The sequence below is a fragment of the Lipophrys pholis genome (genome assembly GCF_963383615.2).
Source record: "Lipophrys pholis genome assembly, chromosome: 3".
Taxonomy (NCBI): Eukaryota; Metazoa; Chordata; class Actinopteri; order Blenniiformes; family Blenniidae; genus Lipophrys; species Lipophrys pholis.
Genome location: NC_137627.1, coordinates 9,035,531 through 9,055,875, shown reverse-complemented (window position 1 = coordinate 9,055,875; position 20,345 = coordinate 9,035,531). Strand labels below are relative to the sequence as shown.

Below are 20,345 nucleotides of genomic sequence, written 5' to 3'. Positions count from 1 at the left end.
CACGTCTGCTTTCAACACTCACCTGGACATTTTCACCCACTTCCCTCACACAGAGAAGCAGTACGCTCCCATTAGAGATCCTCTATTATCACATGAGTAATAGTCTATTCTTTCCTTCTGGAAGACAAACAAGAGCAAAGACGCGCTCGTCTCGCTGTATCGTGAAAGCAAAACAATTATTATCGTTTGATCCTGCTGATGAAAATCAGTATTGGCTTCTTGTCTTGGGACTGCAGCTCATTAAAACATATTAACACGCTCGTCATTTATACACAAAACAAACAAACAGAATAGTGACCCAGTTCAGGGGCTGCGAGGTCTAAATGTGTCTTTCGCATATAAGACACTATTTTAACAGCTGTTTGGGCTCTTAAAAAAACAAAACTAAAATCTTTTTTGCAATTTAAATATCTGGTAAGTCTTTATACAGTCTGCAGCTGTCATAACTGTTACTCGCTCATGGTTCTGTAACTTGTATTTGTCCTTAATAAACTCAAATGCTATTTGTTTTAAAAGAATGTATGGCTTTGCCCTTGTTTATTTTAATGTTTTATTTTCACAAATTGAAAGGGTATCCCCCTGACCCCTAGGTTCATTTCTGCTGATTCACTGCACTGAAGTTCTCTCCTGCAAAACCCAGAGACATGAATCACCACATCAACTTTGCAGAGAGTGACAGCTGTCAGGAGATACGTATGACAGCAGATTTGCAAACAAGCTTTTAGCGAGTTTTGGAAAAAGTAGAGAACAGGAACTGCGACCGAAAACTTTTATTTTTCTTCTCAAGCAAACTTTCTCACATGAGCTGTAAAAAAAAAAAAAAAAACAGTATTCGGTTTATTGATCTCCACAAGGAAGCTGAGAATAAAAATATGCAAGGTCAAAACCTGTTCAAGCTGAGGTTTCTTTTCGGTTTTCTTGGTCCGTGCGATCAATAATATATAACACAGGAAAATGGGAAAAGGTACGAAAAAAAAGGTGCTCAAAGGTGCTTCTCACACGGTTCGGCTGAGTTTCTGCAGAGCCCCAGCAGGACCGACGGCAGCAGCAGCAGGTCTTCTGAAAATCCGTCTCTCCAGCTTCAACATCATGAACTGTCAATACTCCAGCATTGATCCCCTTAAGTAAACACCACGGCTCCCCGAGAACAGATATGTACCGCATGTTCGTCTGCACAAGCTTCAAAGAGGCGGCAGTTTGATTCACTGGCCTGTTTCAGTGTGTTTTATTAGGTTTTTATCTTGTGAGCCATTCTGGGAATGAAGTTAAACTGAAATGAGGAGTGTCAGCCGTCAGTCCTGTTATCTGTGAGGTGATTGACGAGTCAGAGAAAGCAGGACGAAAGCGGGACGAGGTGTTGAGCTCGCTCATACCGTGGAGCAGCTGCCGGCTGACAGGTTCAAGCTGCACTTATCATCTTATTATATTCACAGTGAATCAGACCACGATGGAAATGAAGTACAAAACATAGGCCTATAACTGAATGGATGGTGATCAGTCCATTTTAGCTTGTGAGGCTGTTTTGTCTTCCCGCAAAAGTGAAGCCAAAACATTGTGCAGTTGTGGCTAGAAGTGTTATAAAAGTCCATCTGAGGCGATCTCCAGTGACAGCTTGTCCAGGGGCAGCCGTCAATCACAACCAGTTGAACAGTCGTCGTTCAACAAGCACAAAGGAAGTTATTTCAGTGTGTGTATGTTTAGCCGGTGTGACATCTCCATTCGGAGAGCGCTTCATTCAAGTTTGTTTGGTCAGACGTCCGTTGTTGAGTCCATTCATTCATTTGTTAGACCCTCGCCGGAGTCGTCGCGGCACCATTCAGGGCCGAGGTATTCTCAAGCTGCTCTGTGCTGCAATAGTCAGAGCAGATTGCCATCAGGCTCTTTTCTCCGCTCTTTGAGGTGGTCTGCTCATTCTTTCCCCCCCATCAGCCCATTGTGGGATGATCAGAACAGCAGAAAGCTCCCACCTCTGAGCCTACAGACGTTTCTTCCTGTTAAAAGGGAGTTTTTTTTTTTCTTTTTTCAATGATGCTACGAATTCTCATGTGGAATAGTTGTGCTTTCTCTGTAAAAGTACCTTGAGATGACCATGTTGGTATCGGTGCGTCAATGTAAAATGGATGTGAGTTGAATCTTGTGTGGATAGTAGTGGCACTTAAGAGCTGATGTACCCGCAGCACCTGTTAGAAGTAGCACCAGTAAGAAGTAGCACCTGTTTGCAGCTGAATCTCTTTATGCATTGCCTGAATGAAACAACCCCTTATTTATTCATTGGGAATCTTCACGTCACTGCAGGAACAGACTTTGTCGGCTGTTTTTGTCGCTCTGAATTTTAACCTTTCCCCAAACAAAGCACTCAGGAGTCCAGTCACGGTTCCCATATAATATGCCTCATGATGTCTTATTGTGTGAATGGGAGTCATTTCATTGTCATTGTCTTTTTATTTTTTAAAGGCCAATATTTAGACAACTGTACGGGTTCCGTATGTTTCCGAAATCAGTACCAGTGATTGTGTGAAGGACGCAGGCATCATGGCAGCCATGACATAATATATAAATAAATAAATAATAATAATAATAATAATAATAATACATTTTGTAAATAAATAACAAAATCAAGTCTAAAGTAATAAGCAACCTTTAAAGCTTGTGAAGCCCTTGATGCAGCCTCCTAAAACCAAAATATTACTATTAAAGCAAAGAGAGAGTCACATAAAGATGATGTATTATACTCACTCTTAAGAGCTATCTGTTGACAGGCTCAAAAAAATACTCAAAAATGCATCTCGGAGAAGAATCTAAACCTCCTTAAATGTTTTTGTTTTGTTTTGTTTTGGGTTTTTGAGTGAAATATTCTGGCTATATCGGCCTGTATCAGGCTGAGCCATGTGAGGCCTTATAATGAGCACATTTAATAATGTGTTGCCATCTTGAATGGCGAACAACACAGAAATAAAGCAATTTTATGATTTCTAATAAATGTAAAACCATGTTTTCATTCAACAAAAGGACAAATCATGTTTTGCCCCTCAAACTATTATGCTGTCAGGGTTTCATTGTGCTCTCCAAAAACCCAAACTCAAATCACTCTGGGACACAAAAACCCATTTGCAACAATCACCCTCTTCATTATTATCTCAGCTGTGGCACCATCCAGTAAAACAGCTTGTGTTGTAGCCAGGAAGTATGTTTTTGTCAGTGGGTCTTTAATGTTATGTATTCCTGCACATCAAAGTGCTTGTCATCGCTCTCTCTCTCTCATCTCTCTCTCTCTCTCTCTCTCTCTCTCTCTCTCTCTCTCTCTCTCTCTCTCTCTCTTCAAAGACTACAACCTCTTTCATAATCTGGATCTATGAGGCCTAACACAAACGTGGCCGAGCACCTTGATAAATTTCAAGCTCGCCTTGATGCATAAATAGATGTAAATGTGGCCACAGAGGAAAGATGGGAGGGAAACATGCTCACCAGGAGGAACGGCCCTCCCTGCTCATAAAGTTCCAGCTCCAGTGTAAATTTTACATCCCTCCACTTTTTTTCCCCACCAAATTTTAACTAACTAAATTCTAACTCACTTCCATTTCCAACACGTCTGCGTTGTAATCGCCCACAAGGAAGCGCCCGCACACAGGAGGAGGCTCACTTTTGACATTAATCCCTCAAAATTGCCTCACGTCATCCCTCTAAAGACAGTTACTGATCAAATACGGCAAATGCCAAACCAGACGGAGCGACGGGTGGGGGGAGGGGCCCATGCTCGAAAATGAGACCAAGTACAGTGGGAGGCTGGGAGGAATAAGGAGAATACTCAGTGAGATGAGAACGATTTGAGATCTGAGGTGTTTCGAGACTCTATTTATACCGATCCAAGGCTGCAGGGGACTCAGTCGTCTCTTCTCCAGGACCGGGACACAGTTGTCTTGTCTTCTGATTTCACCACACAGGCACTAAAACAGATCAGGAGCTCTCGAGCTCTTTGTGAAATTATCAGAACCTGCTCTTGCAGGCGACGCATTTGACAGATAGACGAATAGAGATTTGTTATTTGGTGTTATGTCTCCCATACGCAGCCTTTTTGTTTTTCCCCCTTTTTGTCATCGACTATCTGCTTGACAGATACATTTGCCGGAGAGGAGACTGCAACACTTCAGTTATTTATGATCAGCTCCGACTTTATTATTAGCTTTGTGTCAGTGCTGAGACAAGAGTGATTTAAGGTGTCAAATCCAGATCACAGAAACACTGCTTCTGCATTCAGATTACTCATCCAACTCCTTTCATTTGTAAGCGGGGGTCTGATTCACGAAGATCCCCAAATCGGGAGTGTAACGCTGCATGAGTCAGACAAACAGATTGTGGTCTGCGGACGTTTGATTCAGTGTTTTCGTGAGTGTTTCAAAATAAGATTTGATCATCTGAATTCGGCAAAACTAGAAGAGATCAAGAAAAGGAAGAACAAAATGATGAAACCCTCATAAAGCAGGCGGTGTGGAGCTGAATGAGCCTCTCAGCACAAAAAAGGTGTGCGTCTCTGCTAAAAGGTGAGCTGATATTAACCTTTTGACATGTGTTAAATACAGACGCAATTTTAAACAATTAACTCTGGGCATTCTAGATCACACTGTGTCCCTGATTCTATTAACAGAATGTCCTCCCTGAATATCAAGAGTTTTGGCAGAAACACTCAATATCGCATTATGATTAGCGAAAGCCCATTAAGACGCATTATTTTGTTCATCCGTCCGACGCAGTGCGCTTCATTAGTAGATTAGTGCAAACCTTCAGCGGATCAGCACTAAAGTCACTTACCTGCCCTTTCTAGTAAAGACACACTCATTCATAATTTAGATGAGGAAGATAAAAAAAAAAAAGTGCCTTCATTTGGACCTGTCATCTAAAAAAGTTGGCCTTTCACTCATTTTCTGACACAGCTAGAAAAGCAGGCGGCTTTGTGCTCGAGCCAAGCGGGAAGCGTTTGAGGGAAGACACACCAGTCAAGTTCAGCTCAAACAGGACTGAATCCAATCCAACACAGGGCGGCATGTCAGGAGGGCTTGGAAAGAAAAAGCTGCCGGTGATACAGAGAAGACACGATCGCCGTTTAATATCAGGATAACAGCGAGCACTTCTGACAGCCTCGCTGAGAAGACTTTTCAGAATGCGGCACTCGTTTCAGTCCCCGGCTCCTTCTCCCACCTCCGCGCAGAGCCGATCAATGGCAGCTTGGAGCAGGTGGCGACACCGTTCCCAAACACTGACTGACTCGTGTGTTTCACCTCTCAACTTCTCGCCCTGCTGCTCGATCTGCCCCTCTCAACGCAAACATGCAGTACATGGTACCGCCACGCTTCAGTGTCCATCGAGAGGCCTGCGTGAATGATAAAACCTCGAGTTTTCCTCACCGAAATGCCCGTTTGGATCGTTGAAAAGGTTGATTCCGTCTGCTGTTTTGATCTTATTTCATTTTGAGTTATGAAAATGTGGCTAATAGAGAGACAAGATCCAATATTGTTGCTGCGATTTAGGTCCAATGCTACTTTTTCAGCTCAATGAATTTCAAAGTGTGGAACATTCCGTAGTGTAAAGGCGGCTCAGTGGTAAAGTGGTTCGCACTGCTGCCGACCAGCTAGATTATTCTGGGTTCACAATCTGCTGCGGTCCTTCCTGTACGTTGAAAGTCAGTTCTTTCTGTGACTGCAAATTGTTCACTGGTTCACTGTGGGAGCGTCGTCCTGTCTGACTGTACCCTATCATTCATCCGGCGAGTGTTTGCTGGGATGGGCTCCAGCACTTCATGCTCAGTATAAAGCAGGTATAGAAGATCGATGAGAGAAAGGATGTGGACGCTCTTGGCAAAGCATCAAATGAACCATTAAGAATTGTAGATCTAAATCCTTTTTACGTGTATTTACACTTTTGGTGCAGTGCTGCCATGCTATCACTAGCAGAATGGACGGAGAGGAACACATTACAGATCCGACTTCATCGTATCAACTTGATAGTATCATAAGTCATATCTTTATTCATTAAAGGCTATTTGTTCAGTCAGGCTTGACACGAGAGTGATTATTTTGTTGACTTTCATTTATTTTCCATCCAAAGAGCTTTTCTATAATTATCTTATTCCATTGCTGTTGTCCTCTGAGGTTTGAGATCAACAAGGTATTTTTGACCAAGAGAACTGAAACTGACCTGGGTATTTTCTTTTCTTTGGACCTTTCTCTGTAAAGAGATGCTTCTGTGTGGCAATTCAAGAGGAAAAAGCCATTTCTGACCAACTCGATCCATCCTATCTGTCACCGAGAAGCATGAGATGTTGAAAGTCACTAAAATTACCTTTCTCCCCTTCAGTGGCTCATCTTGGCCACATCTGCGTGACTAAATAAATTCAGCTGCTGCTGTGTGATTGGCCGATCAGCTATTTGCTGACGTACCTAACAAAGAGGCCACTGGCCAGTGAGTGTGTGTGTGTTGGCAGACGGTACGCCAGTAGCAGGAACAATTAAATCAAAACAATTTTATTTGCCATGTTTTCCATCTAATCAAGATCATCACAACTTTGCATTTCTACACCTCACTTCAGGACCAACACGCCAATCTGTGTACAGACCCAAGTACATGTTTATGTACAGCAGTCACATAGACAAGGACGGCACTGACACTTAAAAAGCACCAGTCAGCACTTTGTGCTCAGTGTTAGAGTTTATAGGATTAGTTGGGTAACAAAGGCACAGTCACACTGTTCTCTATTAGGTTCTACGGGGAATAAGCAACAGTTTGATTGGATGCTAGGATTGCACACACTGAATTGCTCACTGTCTGTTTTTTAATGCTTCCCTCTTGGATTGAGCAGTCGCACAAATAGCAGTAAGTCACCCAGCGCTTAGAACAATGTGCAGAAGGACTGAGTGTTTATCACATGCGGTGCAGCGCTTGCCTTTCATTTCACTCCTTTTCTTCACATGCACAAACAGAAAACGCACCAGAACTGGAGTTTAGACGTCTGGCATTTGTTTATAAGTCCACATTTGACAGCAGCTCATGCGAACAGACATCAAACTCAACTGCGGCATAATATATGGTCCGGTAGGGGAAAACCCCCTTCACAGCTACATCAGCACGTCACAATGCTCCTTCTTGGAGAAGTTTGATTTAAATCATTGTTCGTTCTCAATGTGAGTATGTTTAAAAGACACTCGGTGGTCGCACTGATGGTTCTGCTGCAGGCGTTTTGCCTCAACAATGATGTCATCTGTCTTTCACAGCTCCGTGACAACACTGGTCTGACAGCTGATGTATGTTTACCACCCGTACATTAAATCTCAAGGACATTACAGGAGTGACACAACGAGATCAGCAGCTGTTTCTGTGTGTTGCTGCTCTCTGCTACCTGCTTCAGACTGGTAAATGGCATGCAGACTCTGCTGCGCAACACAGAAGGATCGGATTTGAATAGAAGCCCTCCTCCTGGTTTTTAAGCTGTCTCTCTGTGTGACACGCTGTTTCATCATTGCCTTCTGCATGAAAAAAGTTGGTCCCCACTGCGATGCTGCTTACAAAAGAGGCAGGAACAACATCGGTTGTTGCACATAATGGTGAATTAGTGCGACAGCACTCGACATAAATGGTGTGTAGTTTGTGGGGTGTAAAGAGGGTACTCTGGTAAGTATAAAGCTCTTGTTGTATAAGAAATACACAATATAAGTGACATAAAGCTGTGTATGTCTCTCAGGGCACAGCTGGTCTGGATAGGTGTCATTCTGTGTGGTTATCTACAAGCCGGCTGCTCCCTCTGACCTACATACACAGAGGGCTGCTCGCAAAACAAGATATCTATGATGATGAAAAAAATGTGACACCTTATAAGCTGTCATGATTAAACACATTGGCATGAAGGCAGAACATCCTCTGAAGCTCCATCTGAGGCACGGGGAGTCTTCGTGGGCTTTTTGTTGTTGTTGTTGTTGTTGCTGCTTTTTTGCCATTTTGAAAATCGAGCAAAATCATTTTCAGGTCACATCTTATTGTTTCAAATAGAAACAGATTTAAAAAATAAATAAATAAATAAAATTCCCCCTTTGCTTCATGAGAGACTAAAAATGGGCCTGGAGCAGGTCCTGCTGCCACAGGGAATTACAGTCACTGAAACACTGGACGAAGGACGAAGGACATCCTGTTCCTATTGTTAGACAATAAAGAAGGCATATAAATGATCACCAGTCATTCTACCTGTCTCCCAGGGGTTTTTTTTTTTTACAAAGGAGTGAAATCATTAACCACGTGCTGCTTTCTGCATGCGTGCTAGAATCATTTATGATGAAAGAGCGAATAACGATAAAAGAAGCTTCTGAACAATGTGCAGCGGCAGCGGCAGCGGCAGCGGCAGCGGCAGCGGCAGCGGCAGCGGCAGCGGCAGCGGCAGCGGCAGCTCTGACATTTTCTGCTGGGTGTTATGTGCTGTCCACCTGTTGATCTTTTGGCTCCCATCGCCACTGCTCTGTTGCCATGGCAACCTGAGAAGTGGAACGGGGGCACGGCGATGAGAATTGGGCCTCGTAGTCGGAAAGCGACACTGGACATGTATCATCGCGGCCCTCCCACTGCAATCGTCCCCGAAGAGGGAGAAAATGTTTTTCGAAGCCACGAAAAATGTTTTTAGAAGCAGCTGCGGACCATCTGAGGCATCCGCAACACACGCCTACTGAACATGTTCGAACGACGACAGACGGAGAGAGGAGGACGGCAGGAACATCTGAACAGACAAATCCAAATACGGAGGATTGTGATCCTGAACGGGGCAACGTCACAAAGGAAATGAGACACGTTCAAATCACCCAAGATGAAGGAGAAGGTGGTGGTGTTTCCCTGAACTCATTTTAAAGGTTAATCTAAAGTCTTATTTGTTACTTTGCAAATAGAGAATATTTGTGGTCCTAAACAGTGTTAAATCTCTTATAAACTGTGATTTTAACAATCTTGTACATTTTAAACGTATATAACACATACGACTAATGCACAACAAGATTTGGCTTCTGCAGTGAGCCCCTCGCTATGGGAAGCTACTAAAAGGCACTTGGGAAGCAGTTGGGGGTGGAGGCTCTCCATCTTTTTACCTTTTGTGTAGTGATCAGTCGGAGAGGTTCAACCTTGTAGTTTCAGTGAGAAGGGGCTTTCTGTGTTAACCAGAGGGTCCTTAAAATTGAAGTTATGAACTTCAAGTAATTATTGTAAAACATACTGAGAACAAGATTTTTTTTAAAAAAAATTTATTTTGATTTATAGAAATTATTTCTTTTTACGTTATGACCTGAAGTCCAATACATCAGTGGTTCCCAACCAGGTGACCAGGAGCCTCCAACAGTGGCACCAGAGACCAGGGAGGCTTTGTCGTCAGAATTGAATCTGGAAATGCCCCCCAAAAAAAAACTAAGATAACTTCTAGAATCCTGGAGAAACTGCTTATTGCTTTATTTGCCTAATCATCACCGAAAGAGGTTTGAAAAGACATCAGGACAGTTTGGTAAAAATGATAGAAGGTTTAGTCCACAAGTCAAAGAGAGTAACTTAACTACTTTCACACATTGTCCCTGAAAAAGTCATTAGGATTCTGCTGAAGCCTCCTTCGTCCTCACTGAGCAGAGCCGACAGGACACTGATGAGTGGGTGAAAAAGGCTTTTATCAAAATAAAAAGTGTGAAATATTCAGTTGGCGATATGAACTGAATTAGAAATTCTGTGTGAGTTTCCTGCTGCTGCTTTTCAAACTCCGGCTTGTTTGTTTTCAGTTTCAGGTAATTGTGGAAGAAACAGTGTCATGAAGGTGTAAAGCCCTCCAGTGACGAACCGTGATTGACTGCTGATCAGGGAGGTTTGATGTGATCAGAGGGGGAACAGTTGGAGGCAGATGAAACAGTAGGAGGTGAAGCTCCAGACTTGGATCGATTCCTCCAAGCAGAAATCCTGATTCGCCCCCCTACAGCTCAAACCCCAGTACAACGTGCACTGTGGTTCAATGGTTCCTCAACAAGGAATATAAAAATAATCACTTCGTGCTTTTAAAGGAAATCCAAACAGATAAGTCTAAAGTCTCAATATTAACTTGTGAGACGTGAAAATTAAAAATCCAGAACCTGAAGATTTTACAACCTCCCACCAAATTTCCCAACATGCAGCCGTATTTCTACAGAGTCTCTCGTATGAACTGGAAGACGGGCCCGGCTGTTAATACGAGCTAATCTCTGCGTCGGACGCCCGAGGCAGGCGACTGCGCCGCGCTCCACTCCGCTCTCTGTCGGAGGTGCTCCACTGCTCCTGAAGGGATTTTTTGGGGGGGGGATTAAGCTGGCATTTATTGTCTGAAGCTGAGAGAAGATGTTCATGAAACACACCAGTACACACACACACACACACACACACACACACACACACACACACCACAGTGTGCTGCCTCCTCTCCCGGTTGGCCTCGTTAAATAACATATTGTCAGATAAACTTTAGTGACAAGTTTGGAGTGTGTGTGTGTGTGTGTGTGTGTGTGTGTGTGTGTGTGTGTGTGTGTGTGTGTGTGTGTGTGTGTGTGTGTGTGTGTGTGTGTGTGTGTGTGTGTGTGTGTGTGTGTGTGTGTGTGTGTGTGTGTGTGTGTGTATGAGGAGGAGGCAGTAGGAGTCACTATTGCATCTGTTACTGAGTCACCATCATTTGGAGGAACAAGGCCAACAGAGCAGACGACGATATGCGCACTCGCTCTGCCGCCACTCTCTCCTCCAGCACCGGCACATTTGCACAGATCGGGGCTGCATCTCTCAACCTGCGCACAGATCCTGGAGGCGAAGCACATTGGGAGTGTTGGGAGGAGAAAAGGCTTGTGAATCAACACCAACGAGCTCAACAAACCAAAACCCTTTGAGGGAAACTGCATACGTTTAATTATTTCTGAATATACATTTTGCAAAAATATTCTTGAGAGTTGCTATCGCCACAAATGATCCATCCATCAGTCTTTTCTTTGCAAGTCAGCCGTCCGCCGCCAGGCGAACACAGTCAAATAGAGGAAAAACTCAAACACACAAACAATCCAGTCATGGAGTACTTTAAGAAGTACATTTTGTGTTGTGAGTCGTCCTGCGGAGAGGTTGGAGTGCTTCCCTCTGCGGCCCTCTGCTGCCCCCTCTCACACACATTCACAGTGTGGAACGGACTTTCACTATGTTGACGTCGCCTTTGGTTGGATTGAAACAAACTCACAGTGAGTTGCAGCCTGGAAGTGAACATGAACCTCAAACAAACAAACTGATTAAAGTCCAAATGCAGAAAGAATGAGACCAACACCAGGTATGACAGGTGTCACCAGCGCTGTCGGCTTGTGGAGGAGTTTCTTTATTTTGACACGTGTAATGTGGCCGTTTCCGCTCGTGGCTTGACTGCATTATGAATGTTACGAGCTCTCGGGTAATAAAAAATACCACCTTAAAGATCACACAAGAAACTCTGCCCTGCTTATAGGACAGCTCTGGAAGTTTAAAAGATATTGCACATTTTTATTACAACAATGTTCATTTCCATATTTTGTAAAGAGGCCATGTTATACACAAAATGAACTATATATAGAATTTTTTTTTTTTTCCTTTTGTACTTCGGTCCTTAACAGGTAAATGCACCATAAATGTAGACGTTACCCTGGAGGAGACTTTGACACAGACATTTTTGTCACTTGTACCACTGATTTCTTTCTGATTGCAAATAAAAGGCCACTGTCAGCCTTAATCAGCCTCATATGTAAAAGTGCGGTATGGCTGGCCGTTCTAAAGACAGATTATGTGATTTAGAGCAACTGAGAATACCCATTGTAATCAAAAGGAAAATAATAGCACTGCTGTCGCATCGCAGGTATTCCGGTTTGATTGCCGGCTTGGAGCTCGCCTGTGTGGGTTCCCATTGGGTGCTTTAGCTTTATCCCATAATATAACCACGTAAACAATACATTGTCTGCACACACACTCACACACGCAAACACACAAGCTCCAAGCATCCATACAACACAAGCGTGAGTTAACATATGGGTGCAAAGGATGAAATAAGTCCCTTCCTACACATTGTCGCCAGTTAAATCAATAAAATGCACATGTGCAAAAACAAAACCGTCTTGTCACACTTGTCCAGATATACACACACACACACCTCCATCATGCCACGTACACTCGTTATGTTGACGGCAGCAACAGCAAAGACTGATCATTAGAAGTGACAGGACAATCTCGGTGTCAGTGTGGCGGGTTATTATCAGGGTAAATTAGTGCTGACTAAGCTCTTCTTCCCGTTCGGTAAAGTCACCGTGGATTGTGACATAACTCACTGCCCCACGAAAACAGATAAAAATAGAAATCAGGGCAGACACAATGCAATAAAAACATCCAAACTAAACCACTGGGAGAAATACAATGACTTCCTCTCTATCGAGGACAGAGTTTGAAGTTTCTCTGAGAGACTCAAAAAAAATACAAATATAAATCAAGAGCCAGAGACACTGTGATAAGAGCACTGCACATGATAACAAGCGCTGCCGACGTGTGAGCAAAACCGCAAAGCAGCAGTGAAGATTTGAAGGAAACTAGAATAAAACGCCAGGAAAACTGGAGCAATGACACACGACTACCGTCACAGAGAATGGATTTGGTCACTGGGGCTTCAATTCTGCTTCGACCGTACGTCCGCATGCTTTTGTGCTTCCAGAGACGATCCTCCGGGTTCTGAGTCTCAGGTATAATGTTTACCAGGTTCTTATCTTAGTTCAGGCTTGCAGCGTGTCAATTAGCGAGAGAGTTACGAAAAGCAGCGTTGTGGTGGGGTGGTTATGGCTTTTTGCTTTCCATGAGAAAGATCTGATTTGTACGGTGGCCCTGAAGGCCAAACGCAATGCAAAAGAGAGAACATAGATGCAAAAGCACCACAACACAACAGCCGAAAGGAAAGCTCGAATGCAGAAAAGTCACAACAGAAATGAACGAGCGGCAGATTGTTTTCAATGTGATGATATTTAGTTTTTCTGTCGGGACAGAAGAAATGTTTATCTCATTGTGGGGCTTTCAGAGTTCAGTACAAGAGCCTTCAGTCGAAGAAAACAGGCAAAATAAAACTGTACTGAAGCAGAATTTGTGATAATTTTATACATTCAGAAAACACCAGCAAAATGATACCCATCACAAGGCACAACTATTTATTAGATTACGTGTTTTAATACCTGATAAGGTCCCTCTACTGATGAAAGGTTAATCAATTGCACTGAAAGATATAAAACAAGCGTACCAAAGTAGAACATGCAGTGAAAATAAAGTAGTATTAATGGATTCACTCAAGAGAAGCTCCTCAGATCTACACCAAAAAAAGATACTTGAGTAAATGGATTTAATTACCTGAGACTGGTGGTTTCATCCATATGTCCGGGCCCATCTCACCAGCACCTCCTCAAGTACGACCCACAGATCAAAAGAGCAGGTGATGTGTGATATGGAAATGACCGGAGCGTTTGGCCACAGTCCCCCCACCTGTTCAAAGGCAGCGCGGCTCCCTTGTAATATCCAGGGACATCAGCATGAGTTGCAGCTCTGCCCAGTGATAATAGCTCAAAGAAATCTCACTTTGCCGACGCGGAGCCGCCGAATCAAAGCTATTGGCTGGTTAGTAACCAGCATTCATCCATCCATCGAGAACCGTTGCACATTTCCCCCTGCTAATAAACTCCAGAACTTCCAACAGTTGACTTACTTTTAAAAGGCCTGGTCTATTTTCGTCTTTGCCTTGAAGAGATTTGAAGATGTTGATGTGGTTTTTTTTGACACCTCGTGAGCGATCTCTCGTGCCACCCTCAGGCCAACATGTCAACTCAGTACAAAGGATATTTCCACATCCAAAATTCACATTTCCGTCACACTGCAGAGTCGAACGCTTTTATGTTCCACAAACAAATATAATATGTTAATGGTAAACTGAGCATTTTTGAAACTCCAACTATTAGATATGATGAATAAGAACGAATTAGAGGAACGGCGAGGCAAACGGAGATGAAGAATGATATTTCAAAAGTCTTAAAATTCTTCTTCGTTAGGAAATAAGAGTAGAGCGGCTCGAGAGAGGGTCTCAAATGATAAATTCATTAGGAAGACATGAAAGAGAATGACTCTTTAAAATATCTGCACATCGTTTGGAGATCTATTTTCAGTGGGTTATCTGCCCGCTTTTGCATGATGTGATGTCTGGATGGGACAGTGGTTTGTTCAATCTGAGGCCATGAGTGGAACTAGTGAAGGAGGCAGGAAAGGTGTCGCGGTGTACTTTACCCACATAGTGGTGAATTGTTTGTAAACTAATTGTGAATATGCAAGATGAAATTTTAACTCCGGGAATGACTTGTAGAACATATATCGGCCTTCATCGGTTCTGACTATATAGAGACTATAGTGAACACATGAACAGCTTCCCCATACTGAGCTCCTCCTGAAGGTCACAAACCTTCTGCTGTGGACTAAAGATGTCTCTGACACTTAAATTTCCAGTAAAAATATATAATATATATATGAAAGCATCAAGTATAATACATCTGAGTTGGTTTTAAATAGTGGCTATGAGTCCCTGGGTTGATAATGAGGACAACAGATAACAGACTGGAAAGTCATGCATGAGTGTCTGAGTGCACTTTTACACGATGAGTAAGATTCACATCTGGACAGATGAGGGATCGAACAAGGAACGTCTGGACTGGAAGACGACCTGCGCCACCCACTGACCCACAGCCTCCACCTAACTAAACCTAACTAGCTGTCAGGAAAAGATGCACGTGAGGCAGTAACATGAAGCTGCTCTGATTGGAGGACATAAGCAGGATCCGTGACAGAATCTTTCAACTCTGTGTTTGTTAGTACGGTTCTGTGGCTTCCACCCTCGCTCCGTCTAACTAAGCCGCCAATATCAAAGGCTGGTGACGAGATCTGAACTCTGCTTAATTGGTCGTAGCTCTGATGGTATCTGCAGCAGTGAGATTTCCCAGGAGACGCGAGCTGACCACGCACAGACTTTTCTCACATTTCTGGGAAGCTTCGGGATATCCTCAGTGCACAGGACACGTGCTTTGGAGGGTTGTTACATTCAACCACACTGGGAAAACACAACACTAATACTGTTCTATCAAAGGATCGTCACTTTTGAAATTGTCTGAACTGTAAGTGAGAGATCGAATCCCACTGCACTCACACCGAACATCTCATCGACATATTGTGTCTGTTCCTGACTGCTGCGAAAATTCAAAACAAAAATAAATAAATAACTTGTCAAGAGTGTGACGATTCCACTTTCTTCAATGCAAATCAAGTTATTTCAAGAAGTTGCCTGAAATACATCAGGTAGTTTGATGTTGATGTGGACTTGTAAATATTATTTAAAGGGATGCACACACACTTCAAAGGATCCAGATCACAGAAAATAAGGTTTTCACATTTTATTAAGAATGAAGAATTCTTTAAAGCTTTCAATGTGTCTTCATGTTGTTTTCTGGAAGACCAAATCTTTTTTGTTATTATTATACCTTTTTTAGTAGGAGAAGAATTTGTCATAAGACAAGATAATGCTGATAATGCTGATGAAGAGTTGGCATAGAGAGCAGAGAGACTGCAGCGCTACAACTATTTATCAAAGTATAAATTAACTGTGAAATATAGGACTTTTTAGGTACAACTTCTTTTAGTGTGGACTTGGCGTGCTGTTAATGTTCCTGTGTTTTTAATAGCCCTCTTTCCCCACAAAATGTAAACATTTGCATTATTAGTTTTTGACTACAGGCTGTAAACTCAATGTAAGTGTAAGTGAGAACTGGACGTCCCCTGCCTTTACCTGCCGTCCACTCAGATAGACTCCAGCCTCCGCAACCTTTGAGAATCATTTAATTCAAACGTGTAATTGATACGTACTATGTTTAAACAGAACGGGACTGAGCAAGTATTAAAAACCTAATTCAACATGCTGGCCGTAGCCCTGGATTTGACAGGATTTGGATGTGATCTAACTCAAGGCCACAGGAGGCAGAAGAGAGATCTGAAAATCACAGCGAGATGTCAATATACTCAAAGGATGCTTATGGAAGTGTAAAAAGGAGAGATTCACCAGTGAAAAAGTACTGCTAGGTGATGAAAGAGAGGCAGCGGTGATTAGAGCAACTCTCCACTGAGATCTAAAAAAAAAAAAAAAAAAGATCACAAGGATCAAAAATCCTCTAAATCATCCCGGTTCAGCCCTGCCTGCTGGAGAAACAGCTCGATTACTTCTGTGCAACGCATCGCCTCTTTCACTAGACCCACATCCTGCCTAGCAAATCACAGTGGCATGAAAATGCAGTCTTGTGTTCATAGTGTCGGGGCTGTAAATCCGAGTTCAGTGTGGAAGTCCAGCTATGATCCACTGCTTTCATATAACTGAGTGGCTGCAAAAAGCCAGCGAGAGCTCCCCGAACTTGGCCCGTAATGGACGGCTGCTTTGTGCCGCCACAGCCCCACTGTGTTGCAGACCAAGCCACCAGATCCATCAGGGTGCACAACAGGCCTTTCAATAATAAATAAGCGAGAGGCTGAAAAAACTAATAATTCACAAAAAGGGCCAGTGGCGATGAATTCCAACAGGACGGCTTACAGGCTGCCAACCAGGATAAAGGTGTAGGCAGATATTAAAACGCAGCAAGTTTAACAAGTAGAGTGGTTTTGTTTTCCCGGCGGTGCGCAAACTGTGGGTTTGTATTAAGCTGCTTTGATTCCTGCAGTATAAAACACAGGCCAGGAGCGAAGTCACAAGGCAGGATTATGCAGCTCAGCCAGATCATTTAAAAAAAAAATTGTGAATTATACCAAAACCAACAGGTACAAAACTTTGTTCTTCTTCTTTTTTTTCTCTTTCGACAGAACCAGAGTGTCTTTGTCTCAGTTTGCTGTCTTTATCATTGGGTTGGTGTTCAGATCTCACCCTGTCCACATGTCAAAATGTCAAAATGTCCTCTGGTGAGACACAAAACCCCAAGATTTGTGTGGCTGTGTGAAAGTATGTCTGGACCAAAGTGCATTGGGAGTGCTTAAGCAGCAAAAATGTGCTGCATAAGTGAAGTCCATTTACAGGTTTATGGATTCTCTAATAAACTAAAGTAATCATACTTGATTAATCCCCTTGGGCTAATTCCTTTTTCCAGACTTTCCTCCTCCTATTTCTAGGATGTGGTAGGCAGCCACATTAGGGTGCTCCAGGGAGCTGATGGGGGTCAAGGGTCTTGGTCAGGGACCCACAATGGTGACCCGTCAGCTGTGGGAATCAAACCTGCAACGTCCCAATCCCATGTCCGCTTCTCTAACTTCTTGGCCATCACTGCCCAATGTACAAGATGTTATTCTCTGTTCCTACAAGTCTTTTCTATCCACCCGACTCATTTCTCCTCGTCCACTTTCCGATTCCTCCTTCCCTTCGCTCACTGTGTTGGTCAGACCTACAGAGGACAGAAGGTGCAGACCAGCTCCACGCTCGGCGAGTCAGGTCATTTACCGAATCTCCATTGACTGCTGCTCCAGTTTCCATGGAGAAGAAACGACCAGCCTGAGACAGGCAGCGGGGCAAAGATCAATGATTCCCCCTGGGCCCGGCCAGGGGCTTTGTGCTGGACCTGGGGTTCGGTGCATGAGATGAATAAAGCCGCGGCGGACGCTGTTGCCTTGTTATTTCGTGGCAGACGTGAACTGTGGGCGGCATGGGGAAGCAGGAGATGGTTCCTCTTCTGGTGCGTGCGGTGCCCGGCCTCAGCTCGGCCTGCGTGACGACACCGTCCCTCTGTGGCCCGAGGGAAGCAGCGGCGGCGAAGCAGGAAAGGAACTGCCGCTGCTTTATATTGGGGGTTGAAACCAGGACATCCGGGGAGACGCGTGTCACCTGCCTGGAAAACTCAACACTCTCAGTCCATACTGCATGCACGCAGCACGCACAGTTTCCAGAAGCATGCGCTCACACAGGAGCAGACAAGGCGGGGGATGTGGCTGCCACCTGTTGGCGATGCTGCTGAAGTTCACCCAGTCACCTTGCTGTTTCACTCCGTGTTGCTGCAGCAGTCTCATTTATCCTCTCAGCTGCTGGCGGCTGCTCTCATTCACCCCGGCATGAATGACTCAGAGGCCTGGCTGCACATGGAGCCTCGTTCTACTGACGCTCGGCCATATATAGGCCATTTGCATTAGAAACGTCAAATGAATGCCGTCCGGCATCAGGGCAGCTTTATGTGAAGATCAATAAAGTGCTAAATTAAAATTAAGTAGCTTTATGTGTCCTTGAAGACAAAGCGCAGAGAAAACCACCACTGCTTGTGGCCGAATGTGGAGTCAACAATGATAAAATAATCTGTACATGTAATAGAAAGGTTTCTTCTTTAGATCTAATACTCTTTCAAACGGCAGGGTTTAATAGAAGTGTTAGAAATCCAAATACCAGCCATATTGCAGCATTTTTTTTTCATCAATTATGAAAAAAAAATCTCACGACAGCTTTTGCACAGAACTTTAAGACCTTGTGGAGACGCTGTGGACATAAACAGATTTTATTCTTGATTGTTAGGATGCGCCCCGCGACCCTGAACACGATAAGCGCTGGAGAAGATGGACGAAGAAGATGGATGTTCAGATGTACTCAGTGAATGGAGTGATCTTATTGGTTCTGGGCTTCACTTGGCATCAGCGCAACATTGATAAGTTCACACATGCAGCAGAATGTTTGGTGAATTTGCACGACTTCTGGCAGCTACTCAGCTGCTACTGAGTGGGGAAAAAAAGTACAACATTCAAAAATCTTTTGATGTAATTTGATGTACTGAATCTCGGCGCGTGCTTTTCCAGGTTCCCCTTCGCATCTCTCCGCTGCTGCTCATTCTTCCTGTTGCCACAGCAACGCAGCACTCGTCTCCATGTCTCAGTGACAGCACATGCTCCCATTAAAAAACCATCCGCAAGCAACACGGAGGACAAAAACGCGACTACCATCATCTTCTACTGTATATGGGAAGCATGAAGATCAGAATAGATAAACGAAGGCAGTTTATCGGGATCCATCAGGAGCGGCAGTGAAATTCCATTCACATTAAATTAATAATGGATCCCCACCATGACGTGGTTCATTCAGAGAAAAACTGAATTAATCTATTTCAGAATAGAAAAATCAGAAACTTTCTTTTTTAACACGTGGCTTCAAGACAAACTGCCCGACACTGACGACTTCTTGTCCTTTGCTGTGCGCTCAGTATGTTTGACGTTCTCTTTAACTCCACTACAACCTCCCAGGGCACAGGGGCGACTGTCCAGTGTCCACAGATGAAAGGTGAAAAGCAGGTTCTTACCTCACAGTTGCGTCCGGTGAAGCCCTGACCGCAGGTACAGGAGTACTCCCAGGTGTCCTCTGGCCTGCCGGCTGAGGTGAGAGCCAGGCAGAGCCCCCCGTTGAGGCAGGGTCGGCCCTCGCAGGGGTCCGGACGAGGTGCCGCCTGGGTCGGGGTGGGCTCGGCTGGCGCCGGGGTGTCCGGGGCCAGCTGGAAAGGAGAGGGGACGGCCCCGATGCTGCTGCTGGAGCCGCTGCCGGTCAGGAGCAGGAGGAGGAGGAGGAGGAGGAGACGCAGGGGGCACGTAAAGCTCCGTGCGATCTGTGCGGGATGGTGGCAGGACGCTGCCGGCACATTCAACACACTCATCCTCATCTTCTTAGTGTGGTTTTCTTTTCTTCTCCCTCTTCCTGTGTGTCTTTCTCCTCAGAGCTGCTGTTTGTGCTGGCTGGGCTCAGCAGCAACTGAGAGGTGTGTGAGAGAGAGGGAGAGCGAGGAGGAGGAGGAGGAGGAGGAGGAGGAAGCTGTTAGGATGTTGAGCCTCAGCTGTGCGGGAGGAGAATGACTGAAGAGTGGAGGCAGAGGGAGAGAGCGTAAGGATGCGGGAGGAGAAAGGGAGGGCTCTCAGCTTTTTTCTGTCTCCGAGTCATAGTGACGATGATCACTGACGACACACTCTCTCTCTCACACACACACACACACACACACACACACACACACACACACACACACACACACACACACACACACACACACCACCTTCATGCACAGCTCCTCTCCTCATTTAGAGTCGCATCATACACAACCTCTACTTTGGTACCAGCAGTACTGATGATGGACAAGAACATCCATTATTATCATAAGACGAGCTGCATTCACACCAGGTGAGAGTCTGGCAACAACAGACTCGTGTTCATCAGTATGAGTGAAAATGGTTTGTAAAAACTGGAACTGGAAGTGAACTGTGTTTTG

General features: G+C 44.3%; 1 protein-coding gene across 1 annotated transcript in view; it reads right to left on the bottom strand.

The window, feature by feature from the left end:
* The window catches only part of dner (delta/notch-like EGF repeat containing), a 57,644-nt gene extending 37,697 nt beyond the window's left edge, over window positions 1-19,947 (bottom strand). The window contains exon 1 of the mRNA XM_080460410.1: window positions 19,395-19,947. Within this exon, the coding sequence (XP_080316536.1) occupies window positions 19,395-19,748 (354 nt within the window). The 5' untranslated portion in view covers window positions 19,749-19,947. The remainder of the gene's footprint in view (window positions 1-19,394) is intronic.
* Window positions 19,948-20,345: the final 398 nt, after the last annotated feature.